Source organism: Zonotrichia leucophrys, chromosome 5, assembly GCF_028769735.1.
Source record: "Zonotrichia leucophrys gambelii isolate GWCS_2022_RI chromosome 5, RI_Zleu_2.0, whole genome shotgun sequence".
NCBI lineage: Eukaryota > Metazoa > Chordata > Aves > Passeriformes > Passerellidae > Zonotrichia > Zonotrichia leucophrys.
In genome coordinates, this window is record NC_088175.1 from 17,880,962 (window position 1) to 17,894,518 (window position 13,557).

At 50.1% G+C, this 13,557-nt stretch overlaps 1 protein-coding gene and 1 long non-coding RNA gene across 3 annotated transcripts; both read right to left on the bottom strand.

Annotated features, from left to right (window-relative positions):
- Positions 1–3,075: 3,075 nt before the first annotated feature.
- On the bottom strand, positions 3,076–9,884 carry BATF (basic leucine zipper ATF-like transcription factor). 2 transcript variants are annotated; one of them, XM_064714419.1, is made up of 4 exons: positions 9,574–9,884; positions 8,076–8,431; positions 6,153–6,257; positions 3,076–3,737 (listed from the first exon to the last, which is right to left on the bottom strand). In XM_064714419.1, exons 2-4 carry the CDS (start codon positions 8,139–8,141, stop codon positions 3,531–3,533), a joined length of 378 nt encoding a protein of 125 aa, XP_064570489.1. In that variant the 5' UTR covers positions 8,142–8,431; positions 9,574–9,884; the 3' UTR covers positions 3,076–3,530. The 2 variants fall into 2 exon arrangements, with proteins under 2 accessions (XP_064570489.1, XP_064570490.1); XM_064714420.1 differs by lacking the exon at positions 9,574–9,884 and having other exon boundaries at positions 8,076–8,455.
- Positions 9,885–10,286: 402 nt separating this feature from the next.
- LOC135448402 (uncharacterized) lies at positions 10,287–13,316 on the bottom strand. The gene is made up of 3 exons (XR_010440435.1): positions 13,117–13,316; positions 11,410–11,512; positions 10,287–10,880 (listed from the first exon to the last, which is right to left on the bottom strand). It is a non-coding gene; the product is annotated as an uncharacterized LOC135448402 (long non-coding RNA).
- Between the last annotated feature and the right edge of the window lie 241 nt (positions 13,317–13,557).

The following is a 13,557-nucleotide window of genomic DNA, read 5'->3' on the forward strand; positions in this document are numbered from 1 at the left end:
TGCTGTGAGAGAGGTTTCCAGTGAGGAGCTCTGTAGCACAGCGCTGACATTCTGCTGGGGCAGGGACAGGCTTCCACAGGCCCCGACATCTCCCGGTTTATCCAGTTGTGTGCCCAGAAGCATCCCCTTCCCTTGGAGCAGCCGGCAACTCAGTGCTCCTGAAGGCTGGGCATAGCCAGATAACGCACACAACACTTGAGAAATGCCAGATGCCAAGGAAATGAAAATTACAGGAATTGCGTTGCTGGGAGGAGCAGACAATCGAAAGCAATCGGCAGTGATTGCCCTGGCCACCGCCCTGCACCTTGCTCCTCGTTTAGGATCGTCGCAGTTCATTTACGGACAGCAGTGAGGGCCACACCAGAGGACAGGCACGTCGCTACTCAGAAATGAAAAGCAGATGAATTAAATGAAAAGTGTGAGGAGCCTTGAGGAGGGGCCGGGAGCCCGGGAAGGAGAAGCAAGAGACAGCACCAGTACGGAAGTGAAGGAATCTCCTCACACAGCTGCAGCAAGCAGTTTGTGCAGCTCTGGAAATAGCCTTAGGAAAAGATATTTTTTTCCCTACACTGTTTAAAAGGGCAGAAACGATATGTTGTCCCCTGCTGCTTGGCTGATAAAGGTATTCTGCCAGGATAACCATTCTTTCTAACTGAGAGACTGCCCCCCAGAGACCTCACAATTACAGAAAAAAGCAGAGGTTAAAACTGGCTTGAACCATGCAGATCATGTTCTGTGATCAGGTTTTTGTGGGCAAGACTGGGGCAAAGCCACATTGGAAGATGTGTCTCCTACAAGAGAGCAAACACCAGAATGGCTTGGTTTGGCCAGAATGGCTGAGCACAGCACAGGTAGGAGGCCTTCCAGCTCACAGTCAGCCGTGCAGAGGGAGGACACATTGATTGATGATGCCAAGAATATTGTTTAGGTTTTGGAGAGGATGTTGTTGCAGACTCATCTCCTGGTGTCACCACTGGCTGTTTATTTTCGTTCTGAGTTGCAGTGATATGTCTGAGACGTTACCAGCGATTGGGTCTAGCAATTCTGCAGGCATTACACAGAAACCCCACCCAGCCTGAAGGATCTAGACTTCAGCAGCTTTGTAGCAGCAATATTGGCTCTGTATCTGTGTGGGCATAGGTCACATATACCTCACAGTAGGACCTTCTCCATCTGCAGCTAAAACAAATCTTAGCATTTTATAGCCAGGAGAAAATACAAAGGTCGCAGCAAGGACGGAGACCTCTCATGTATGCAACTCTGCAAGTTTCAATGGGATTCTCTTGTATCCTCCAGTGAAGAGCATGAGCCTGCAGTGCCCTCCACAGCAAACCCAATCAAGATAGCAGTAGCTTTTTTCTCTGACTGTAAACCAGGAAGCATGGGAGCATCAGAACCCTAAGGAACAGCAAAAGTGAAAGTGAAAAATCTGGGAGAAAATCCACCAGAAGCTCAAGGAGCAGAAGCAGAGCCTATAAAGACAAGCTCATCTAGAGCTGGAGTCAGTTGTCTCTCTCAGGCTTAAAGGGACAAATTCCAGAGAAAAGCACCTTGGGCAGAGCCTGTGTAGCCTGACTGGCTCAAAGCATAGGTTGTGCAAGGAATCAGGAGGTGTTTGTTGAACTTATGGTTAGAGTGAAGCCTATTGGTGTGAGATCTGGCAGAGAGGGGTGGTGTAAGACACAATTAAATTGTTCCTGTATTCTGCATGTCATATATACAGAAACCCAGCTACCTGGCTGGAATAACCACCATCATTCCCTATGTCCTTCCCCGAGTGTGCTCATCCCTCATCCCAGAGCTACACAGACAGGCCAGTGCAATCACCCATTGCCTCAGCACTGCTTCTGTAAGTGGTGGCACCCGGGTCAGTGTGCTGGCACCAGGCATCTCTGACCACAGTGCCTCCCATGCTGGCACAGACACTGCAGGTAGGAAGCTCACAAACCTCTGAGCAGACCATGGCAGGAGAAAGCACAGTGCTACCTGCACCTATCCTGAGGACAGCTTGCTGAGACAAGACAGTATTTGGTTATCATCTTGCTAATGCAAAGCAGAGAGAGAAAATGTGCACATTACAGACCTCACTTCTTGAGGGCTATGATGATGGGCCAAAACCTATCTGGAAATAGGCTGCTTCTCTGTGCCTGCAAGAAGGATATCTACAAATTTGGTCTATTTCCCTCATTTAAAAGCCTTCCTAAGCAGCACTACTTGTGGTACTCTATGCTGAAAAGCTTGCAGCTGGTGCTCCTTGAAGATGGCAGCAGTCCTGAGCCACTGCTAGCAGCAGAACCACTGGCAGGTGGTTCAGCCTTGTGTACAGAGTGGGGCTGATAAGTGAGCTGCTGCCTGGTGTGGGCTAAGGTGCAGAGACTGCCTGTATGGACTGGCCTGTGTTTCCAACAAATCAGACTCGGGAGTACTAATCTACTCCTCTGTGACCTTTCAGGTTTCATCTGTTTCAATGCATGAGATAGGGCAGCAGCCTTTTGTGGAGCTCTAACTGACGGGCAAGGGGAAAGAATGTAGGCTGCAGCTACATTCCTTAGCAGGGTACCTTGGAGCAAGAGTCCTGCTAGGTCCTGTGTTCTCCTGTGCACTCCAGAAAAACACCACCAGCTCCCTCCACAGCATGAGCATGAGGCTCCTTCCCAGCTGTGCTGCTGGCCAAACTGAAGGCTCCACCAGCCCACCAAGACCTGGAAGCTGACATGGCATGGCAGTGCACTCCACTCATGCCAGGGAGCATGTGGAGGCATAGCCACCAGCAGCAGGGAGCTGAGAGGGTCAGCAGGGAAGAGACCTGTGGTACTACATGGCATGTCACACACTTTAGCCAGGTTGAGCCTTGCAGCAAAGAGGGACCCATCCTCCCCAGGGACCTCATCACCCCTCTGCCTGCCCAGCCTATGTGCATGGACCCCCCCTTCTAAAAGTGGGGCTCTGATTGCTGGCCCTGGGTTAGACTCCTGGGCATACAGGACTGCTTTCTGGGCCCCAAGTTATCCCATCCTGCTGCCTGTGTCTTCACTGTATCACACCAGGCCTTAGGAGAAACTCAAATCCTATTTTAGAAACAAAGAGTTAAGCATTTTCAATCTTTATTTTACAAAAATAAACCAGTTTTGTCCTGACACTCTGTGGCCCCCAACCTTCCCCTCCACCCCTGCTCCCTTTCCTCTTCCTGGAGGTCTGGCTGTTGTGTGCCACAGCCAGCTGCTCTTATGGAGGCTGCCAGAGCTGCACACTCCCGTGAGTCTCCCCAGACAAGGACCAGAGAAGGGGGATGGTGCCCTTTTGTGACTGCCTCTTCCTCCCAGAATCCAAGCTGGAAACTGTCCAAAGATGCCTTGTGGTGGCTCTGCCATTTCTGCACAGGGAGCAAGTCTTAGGCAAATCACTCAGAATACATACTTTAAGAAGGAAGGTCTGTCTGTCCAATTCCTTCCCTTGGATGGGAAAGCAAGCCCCACAAAGTTACTTCTTGCCATCAGTGGAGCTGGCAGGCTGCTGTCCTCCTGGCTGGCTCAATGCTGGAAGCGTGGGGAGCTGATGTGGGGCTGGTGAAAAGAGTGTGTGGCATAAAGCACTTCTGGAGGTGGTGGAGGGGATGTCAGGATGGAGCAGAACGGTTCATGGGAGCTCAGCATCGAGGTGAAGTGCTTCATTTCCTCTGTCAGCTGCTTGATCTCCCGGCGCAGGGCAGCATTCTGTCTCTCTAAGTCTTCACTCTCCTGAGGAGACAAAAACCACAGGGGCTTCCTCAGCATGGGACCCACAGGGATGAGCTAGGGTCATGAGAGTTATGGTCCTTCGCCTCTCTGCCCCACAGAATTTCCAGAACGATATATTTCTGGTAAATTCATCACAGAGCCACGCCTGGGCAAACCCTCCTCCCCCAGCTGGCCAGGCCGGGTGTGGGTGCGATGCCGGCAGCCCCAGGCACGCTCCCCGGGCCGGCTTACGAGAAGCGCCTGTGGCTTGCTCCCGCCCAGGCTTTCTCGCTCCCGCTCATGCACACGCACGGCTCCGGGCGCTTCCCGGGCCGCCCAGCCCCCGGGGAGAGCACGTTGAATAACCGCCGTCTCTAACCAGAAAACCACCTGCCACAGGAAACCTGTCATGGCCCTGGAAAGAAGAGACTCACTGCTTGCTGCTAGCCCCAAGGAAAGCAGCGGCCTTTGGGGAGGAAGAGGAGACGCTTGACTCAGAAGAAAAGAGAAACTAAGGCCTCAGAAAACTGAATTAATACTGGTATGAATGAGAATAACAACAAAGGGTTTAATAATGATGCTCAGCCTTGTCTCAACAATACTGAGAGCATCAAAGCCTTTGATACCTCTGCTTCTGCTGAAGTGCAGCCAGCTCCAGGCTGAAGCATTGCAGGCGTCAACTGACCATGAAGCCAGCAGCCTGGGCAGGAGCAGAGGATTGGAAACTCAGCTGAGAGTGCTAAAGCAAGACCCAGAACTTGGAGGCTCTGGAAAGCTGCACCACCACCTTTGCAAAGCAAACTTTCTGCTTGTCCCTCTGCTGCCATGCTGATTCCAGATGGTGCCCACTCTGTGCACAGGTTGAAATGCACCCAGCAATTACAGCTGCTCCCACAGCAGGAGCTCACACAGCAAACAGCATCTCTCAGTGGAGACCATCTGGTTTGGAAATCATGACTGTTGTTGAACTCAGGAACTGATGGGAATCACCCAGGGGGCAGGAGTCCCAGCTTTCCTATGACTCACTCCCCTCAAAACACAAGCTAGAAAACCCTGGGGCAGATGGAGCTGGTGGCTCCTTTCATACCACCATAGCTCAAAAGGAGCCATGCTTTTCTGCGAAGAACTGCATCAGAGAAACAAAGTCCCTGATGCAGAAACATCCAAAGGCAAAGGGTGCTCAGGGAAGGAACCCAGGAGCAACAGGGATCACTGTCCACTGGAACTGAAAAGAACCTAGCAGAAATTTACCATCCATCATCTACTTGCCTCCCTGCATTTTTCATCTGCCTCTTGGGATCTAAAATGGACTGAGCCCCACTGCCCCATCCCAATGGGAAAGCAGGGGCTGTGTGCTATCAGTGGTAGCTGAGCAACAGTAATCTCATAAGCAAGTGCTCTAAGAAAAGCAGCCCAATCCTGCCTGGTGCACAGCTAGGCAGGATTTTCCTGAGAGAAGCTCAGAGCCCGTATCTACCTCTAGGATTACTGTAGAGAGAGCACTGACCCCAAGGAAAGGGTATTTTCTCACCTCTCTCTGACACAGCTGCCCAGAGCCATTGCTGCAGGCTGATGTAATGCAATCGGCCTAGAACTATGTCAGCTCGAGAAGGCTCATCAGCTACTGAGAAAAAAGTGAAATCTCTCCCTTAAACCTAGCTCCAGCCATGGACTAAGGGCACTATGTAAGGAAGAAGGTTCAGAACTGGATTCTCAATAATTATTTCCAATAAGGGGAACATGGAGACTGCTAAATCAAAGGATGCTTTTTTTAAACATGAACTCAGCTACCACTTTTCAAAAGACAGCCAGGCCCAGCACAGGGATAAAGATGGTTTCTGCCCTGCAAGCTGCATGTTCTTCATCCTTTCCATGAGTGGCCCAAAATGTGTACATGGGACACATTTATCAATGTGCAAAATGCAGAGCATCCCAGCCCTTATACTCCAGCACTGACGCCATACACCTGCCCAAACACACACAGCCAGAAGTGACCATCCCTCCTGAAAGGCAGATATCTAATCCTTCACAATGGGAAGAACTGTTGGGGGTGCCCACAGTGGCACAGAAAAGTATCTTTGTATGCTGTTGCACCTCTGCATAAGTGGTGGCATGAATCTCAAACCTGGGGAGAGCCAAGCCAGGTGAGACTATGCTTTCAAAGAGCTCAGTCAGAAGAGGTTGGGAAAGGAAATCACTAATGAAAGACTGAGAGATAAAGATGGATTCAAAACTAGCTGCAAAACTGAACGTTTCAGTGGCAGTCATCGTGGGCTGTGTGCTCTCACTGCAAGCACTGACTCCTACATCCTGCCCTGGCCTCACTTCTCCTGTCCTGACTCCACTGAGCATCTTGGCTCCGAGTCCCAGGGGGAAAGCACAGGTGTCTCCCATGACTCCTAAGCACCAGGGAGGAAAAAGGGTGGGAGTGCTCACCAAGTGCAGTGTGTCTGCTTTCTGGGTCTGCCTCAGGCGGCTCTTCTGGGCAGCAATGCGATTCTTCTCCCTCCTTTGGACTTTCCTCATGTCATCAGAAGAGTCCTAGGGAAACAAGGCATGGAAATGGCTGGGTATTCTCTCCCTTACCCTCCTCCTGCAGGGCAGTAGTTGGGAAAGGGACACAGCAGATAACAACATTGAAGCACAGGACACACCCTCCACACCAGTATAAAGCTGTGGTCCAGGGGATGTGTGATGCCTTTAGTACCCCTGTTGCCAGGAGGGGCACATCTGACATCCTTGGGGATCCCAGCACAGCTGGGAAATGACCACTCTTTGTTCACCAACACACTGGCCTGGGATATAGTTTGATGGACCAGAGTAAGGACCTCCCTCTGGAAAAAAGACAATTTGAATTCTTCTACAGAAAACCATTTCCTTTCCCGTCTCTCTGCAGGGCAATGGCACTGCAGACATTCCAGCTCCTTGGCTATACCATTTTTCCAGATATTCAGCCTGTGTTTTCCTCTTTTCACCCCTGTTGGTGCCTCCCTTCTCCACCACCCTTCTGTCTCAGGCTTTATTTGTTGCAGACCCTCACAACACAATATGGCCCCTGCCTTTGTTTAACTAGACAGACTCAGAGCTTTTGTTTTTAACACAGATCTTATTTGCTCCACCTCTCTTATCTCTGTCCTTACTCTTTTCTGGAGTCCCTTGTTAGCAATGCCTGCAGTGCTGACTGCAACACTCCCAAGCCCCTTAGGCAGGGGAGAACAGAGCTCTCCAGGCTTCAGGTCATGAGCTTCATGCACCAGCCATTCTCTGCTGAGATCTGGTCCTTCTGCTGCCTTCTGACAGTTGAAACTGTCACACAGACTTTCATCTTCTATTTTCATATTGCACTGCCCCTCTTGTGGACTCTTTAACATTCACACCACCACTTCTCCACAAGACTACAAAACTCAGCCACAAAAGTTATCTTCCCAGCCCATTTATCTGTCCACATCCTCTCCCCCCTCCCCCAAACCCAAGATATTTTTCTTTGAACTTAACCGTTTTATCCTTGCCTTCAATACCCTGAAAATGTCTCAGATATAGCACCTCCCATATCCTGCATCAAGTGCAGTCCCTATTCTTTAGAAAACCTTGTGCTTTATCCCTGTCTTTACTAGGATGCCAGCCAGGATGCATTCCCATCCTTGTTTGGAAGCCAAAAATCATCTGCTTTGATGAACCCCAAGATTTCTGAGCAAAGTGTCAGGCACTTGATCTTGTTGCCAGCCCTAGAGAAATGGCAAATGACAAATAAAATAAAGTTTAGCCAGAAAAGGCAGTGAGAATACCTCAGACTCGTGTCTGTATATGCCAGCAAAAGACCTACCATTAAGGTATGCTATGCAACAAAACAAAATCCCTCTGTGAAGAATCACTGACATGAAAAACTGCTGAGGCTGAACAGTAAAGAAAGCAGATCCAAAGCAGCAAGGCATTTCTGGGTCCCGAGTGCTGTCCAGAGGAGCAGGAAGCAGGCAGGTTGCCCCTGAGCTGCCCTGCTCCACAGCCAGGAGGTGCCTGCTCAGGCTCCTCACCAGAGCACCAAATCACACCAAAACTTCCTGCCTGCCTGCCTAGCATGTATCACAGGATCCACCATGCCTGGGGCTCCTGGGCCCCCAGCTGCCGCTGGTGTAGCCCCAGGGACCCAGGCCATCTCTCTCTGCCCATACCCAGCTCAGCGGCTGGAGTTCTGCCAGGGCCCCTGGCTGAGCCCTGCATCTCTCTCCCCATAGCCATTCTTAGAAAGCTCTGCCATATTGCCCTGTGCAAACACAGGCAGTGGGTGCCACCCGGCTTCCTGCCCACCCGTGGCCCACCCTGAAGTAGCTGGGCAGAGCTGGGGAAGGGCCCCTGCTTTACCTGCTTGCTGGGAGGGGGAGACTGGCTGAAGCTGCTGGAATCACTGCTGTCAGAGCTGTGGGGCATAGCTGCTGCTTCTGGCTCCCAGGGTCTCTTCAGCTTCCTTTATGCTCTTGGTGTGCCTGCTCTCTGTCTTGCTTCTCTGCTTCTCTGTCCTCCTGTGTCACCTCTGATGTGGCCCTTGGCTTCCTACTCTCCCCCGTGCCAGAAGCTCTCTGTCCTCCTGCCTAGCACTCTGACACTTTCGCTGCCTCTCCTCTCACAGCCTCTGTACCTCCCTTTAGGTCTTTAGCTCTCAGCCTCCTGTGGTTTCGCAGAACTTCAGGGATGTAAGCTGAAAGTCACGTGGCCGGAAACTTTAAGGCAAAGAAGTTACAGAAGAAGAAAAAAAAAATTTAAAACCAATTAAAGAAAAAAAAAAAAAGAAGAAGAAAAAAAAGTACATCTGGGAAAAACGAGCTTCAAAATAGCCTGAAAAACCCCCGAAAAACACCTTCAGGCAGTTGAAAAACAGCACCATGGGTTTTCTCTGAGACAAACAGCAGAGATGGAAAGGAAGAAAAGCCCCAGCTCTGGCTGTGAAACTTGGACCCTCAAAGGAGGGCTGTGCGGAGGAGGTGAAACTGGGAGCCCCAGAAATTCCAGGGCTACTGTGTCCCATGCTAACCCTATGCAGGCAGGAGGCCAGTCCAGCCCCAGGCAACCCCAGTGCCCCAGCACAGCTGAGGAAATTCCCAAGCAGGCCCAATGTCCCCAGAAGCCACCCACTGCTCCTGCCGCCCCCGGCAGCGCTGACGCGGGTCCCGGGGAGGGGACGGGCACCTCGGCAGCTGCCACACCAACACTGCTCGTGCAGGTGGCTCGTGTGGGCACCATGTAGCACCAGCCCCAGTTAAGAAGAAAGGCTCAGGGTCATAGAACATTTGGACTGGTTTGGGTAGGACTAGTATTTTCTGTAAAGCAAAGCTATTTAGCACTTTAAAACATTCATTAGTATGTCCCCACTGGCCATAAGGGAATGGCAGCCCTGGCAGACAAAGTGCTGGAAATGTAAGAATCTATGGATCAGCCCATGCAGACAGCAGCAAGGAGAAGCTGCTTTGGATCCCCTTCTTTGTCCCCCAGTCTGTGTTCCCTGGGACTACTTCTACCCTTAGTACGAGTCTCAGAAGATGTGCAATCAGCCCCTAGGACAGCAGTGCTTCAGGGGTACCCTCAGAGTACCCCACGCTAGTGGCTCTGGAGGTGACAATGCAGGAGTAGGAAGTGCCAAAGCAGGGACTATTTGCTTTCTGATCTGCTCATGACACCAGATGCAGCAGGGTGAGCCACATGCCAACAGGCCCTCCATCCACAGACAGAAGCACACGACTTCAGAGCTGCATGTGCAGCATTAAGTTCTTGCATGTGCAATAAGGAGCAGACCTAGAAACAGGCATGAACCCACGTACAGTAACCCACTCCCGTGGAAAACAGCAATTCCCAGTTCCCAACTTACTGTTTTTTGTTGTCTCTGGGTCTTTTGGTTGAGTTTCTCCTGCCTCAGGCAGGAACAGCTAGCAAGTCTCAGCAGCAGGACATAGGTAAGGGCACTTGAGATGCAGTCATCATTTGGGAAAGAGTATTGGAAATAATTTCTATATTGCAGCACAGAAAACACTCTTGCAGAGAAGCATGATCTTGGAAGACAGTGCAGACTTGCATGGGCACTGCCAGCATTTCTTCCCATCCTTGCCACTCATGGAGCCAACAGAGAAGCAAATATGGCCAAAACCAAGAACTGCTGCAGGCTGGGTAGCTCAGGGAAATCTCCTGATTCAGCTCCAATAGCAAAACTACTCCATTTGACCCATTTCCCTTTTTAGAAACATCCTGTGCCACTGGTGTTCTACTCTTAGCCCTTTGATCTGAACATTTCACAGCACTTAGTGTATTTTTCCTCCTGGTGTGCTGTATGGATATGCTAGGATGCACCACTTTTTAACACGGCTGCAAGGGTTTGCTTGGCACGACCCACACTGAGGGACCCAATTTCCTGGAAGTGCAGCGCCCCTGTAGCACGCAGGGCTCTTCTGGTGCAGCTGGCTCCAGAAATGGAGTAGCCAAAGGGATCAGTGGGGTGAGAGGTGTTGGGTTCAGGCCTCCCAAGGCACTGGCTAGCAGCACAACCCTTGAAGGATCCATTAGCTCTCTGCATCACTGCACTTCCTCTGAAGTCTGTAACCTTGCGTGGCTCTTCCTTTCCAGGAAGCACACTGCTGGATTCCCACTCTCCCAAGGAAACCACACTCCTCTGCTGGTGAGCAGCTCTCAGAGACTGCCTGGCCTCTCCTGCTCTGCAGGCTGCTGGAAGGAGGGAGCACCTTCCTCAGAGAAAAATATCCTTGCTCCATTATTTGACAGATTAGCTGAAGTCATTCCTTTTGTACCTAGCAGGGCCAGCATCTGGGAGGCAGTTGGGAAGGTTGGGAAGGTGGTGGGGCTGTTGGCAGAAGGTAGAGAGGGAAGCTGAGTGTCATGGCAGGAGCTGGACAGTCAGTGCAAAACTGTCCAGAATGTGGCTATGGCAAAGGCTGTGCTTTGAGGCGGAGGAAGGTTTTGAGTGCACCTTGAGTTGCCCAGAGCTGGGCTTTTATGAACAGCTGATGAAGATATCTCAGGAGAGAGCAACAGCATGGGAGAGGGTCCGACACTTGGTCTTTCTGAGCAGGAATAAGAGAGCATCCCTTTCCTTGCATTGTCCAAACACACTCTTTTCTCTTGAACTGGCCACGATGTCAATGAATTCCTGCCACTTATGAACATCTGTAAGAGAGACAAGTGTCTCCTGGTGGGAAGGTGGGCAGAACCTTCACAATTCTTCTATGGGCTGGTCTGGACCCATGTTTTCTCCTCATAGGCAGAGAAGCCCCCTGCCATTTCTCTGGTCAAAGATGTGATTCCTTCAAACCAGAGCAACAGAAACCACCAGTATGGCTCCACCAGCATCTGCTCACAGCTTTGTGGGAACTGACCTGGGCACCTGCTGCAGGCACAGCATGGGAAGCTGATTTCCTGCTGCCCCTGCCCAGGCTCTCCCCCTCTATGAGGGAGAGCTTCAGGAGTCAGTCTCTTAATCTCTGTGCATGACTTAGGTGTCTAAATTTACACTGTGAATAACATTCCCTGACTTCCTTTCTGGAATCATTTCATTTTCTTTGATCTTAATCACAGGAGCTGTGAAATCACTGTCAGTGGCACTGGGGAAACTCACCAATGTTAGGCTACTGCCATACCAGCAGCTTGATGGGGAAAGGATGGTTCCAGAGGTTTTTAGTGGAAGGACAGGACCAACCTTGTACTTGCCCCTTGTAAATTACAGCAGGCAATGCTGAAGGAAGTCTCGTTCTCCCAGGACAGAGTGGCTGCAGGGACTCGGGGCCTGGGCTCAGCGTGATCTGCAGAGAAATGGTTTGAAAGCAGCAAGATGCAGGTCAGCAAGAACAAATGCAAATGTAAAGTGAAGTGAGCTATAGGCAGAAGATCTGGGGAATAACCCATGGGGCAGCAGAATAGGAGGCAAAAATCCAGGGGTTGCAGAGCACTGAAAACTGAAGCTTTGCTAGCAGCAAAGGGGTCAGGTATTGTCTTGGGGCTCTGGGCAGGGAGGAGGAGATGATTGCCTTGTGCTGCCTGTGCAGGACCCTTTCAGAGTCCCAGGCCAAGGAGTGGAGTAGTCTGGAAGAAAATACAAAGGATAAACACACAAAAATACTTCCCTAAGAGAAAGGAGTGAAGAAATTATGCCCATTTAGCCTAGAAAAGAGAAGTCTTGGGGGTGGGAAGTGGGTGGTGAGGAAGGAACAGTGTTTCATATGTTGTAATGGAAAGGGTGGCCAGCTGGTTTCTGTGCAGCCAAAGCAGGGTAAGAACCAACAGGCTCCAACTGCAGCAGGAAAGGTGGAGGTCTGATATTCGAAGCAAGATGAGGTTAGGAAGACCTTGGGATGGGCAATTCAGGAAAGTTATTCAAGCCCCTTTATATGAAGTGGCTGTGAAGAAACCTCTCTCAAAAGAAATCCAAGTTGAATCCTGCCTCTGTGGGATGGATTATGTTATGAATTATGTTCCTAGGGTTTAAATAAGGAAAAAGGAAAAAAATAAAGGGGGGGGTAAGAAAAAAGTGCGCGACTAGGATGGGTTCCTCAGAAGAGGAACCCATCAAGAGAGCACATGGGGTATTTTACAACCAGCTTTGCTTCAAAGCCTCTCTCCCTATGTCCCACCTGTGCAACCAGCTTCCTCAGCACAGGTGAGTGATGGAGTTTCCTTGTAAGCTTGCTGCTCCAGAGCTCTTGCCTGCAGCAGGCTTATGATAGCAACATTCAAAACAGCATTTCAGCCTCACTCATCTCGTTTGCAAGGCCATTCAGTGCAGACTGCTATTTAAAAATCCAGCCTAGAGCTGAACTTCAGCCTCCTATAAACCACCAAGGTTGTTTCTGCTTCAAATGTAGCATATTATGCAAATAATTTCTTACAATATTTGGACAATTGCAATGACTTGTCTATAATTCCTCATTGAAGACTTTTGCAAAAATCAGTGCTGCGAATGGCTGTGTTGAACAAAGTCCCTGCTCTCTACCAGATGCTTCTGCCATGTCCAGCTCTGCCAGCACCTGTTCTCCTGTCTGCAACGTGTGCAGCTTCCCCAGTCTCTGTCACCAGGGCTATTTCATCTTGACTGAGCTGAGTGTGAGAGTGAGGTTGTGCCAGGAGAGCTGAAGCACAGTCCCACCAAATTCATCCCACTTGGCACAGAGCAAACACCAACACTTTCAGTCCTTACTGGGTGCAACCAGCCAAAGCAGAGGAAAACAGGTACTTGACACCCAGAATGTCTGATAAATGACAAGGGCTGTAAGTCAAGCACTCAAAAGCATGGAAATCCCACAATTAAATCCCTAAAGCACACTGCATTTATGCCCTCATGCTGTGTAACATGCTGTGCTCTGTAGCTGTATGATCCACTAGGGTTTATCCCCTGGGATGGCCGTGTTACCTTCATTTCATCCTGCAGTCAGCATGCTCCAACATCCTGCTTTTCCATTTCTTCATGGACTCCTTCTAATGCTCGACACTTCAGCACTGAGTGACTGCTTCAGGGTTATTAATGAAGCTGTTTTCTCAGGCACCTTTTCAGGTCCAGAGGTGAGGATGAAGAAATGGAGTTATACCTAATTAACAGGTGCAAAATAAGAGACAAAGGAGATATAGGTCATAAGTACTCATTCATTTTGGATACACAGTTTGAACCAACTAGGATTTAAATTTTTTGATTGTTTTGGCACTCTACACCACTTAGTTTAGTCAAACCCCAGATCCTAATGTCTGTGACTGCATCTGCAAATCTTTAGCACTTCTGTAAAGCAGCTTGGGAAATGAGGAAGGGCTGCTCCTGTGAAAGCTCTTGCTCATGTGGCTCACCAACTCACAGAGTAAC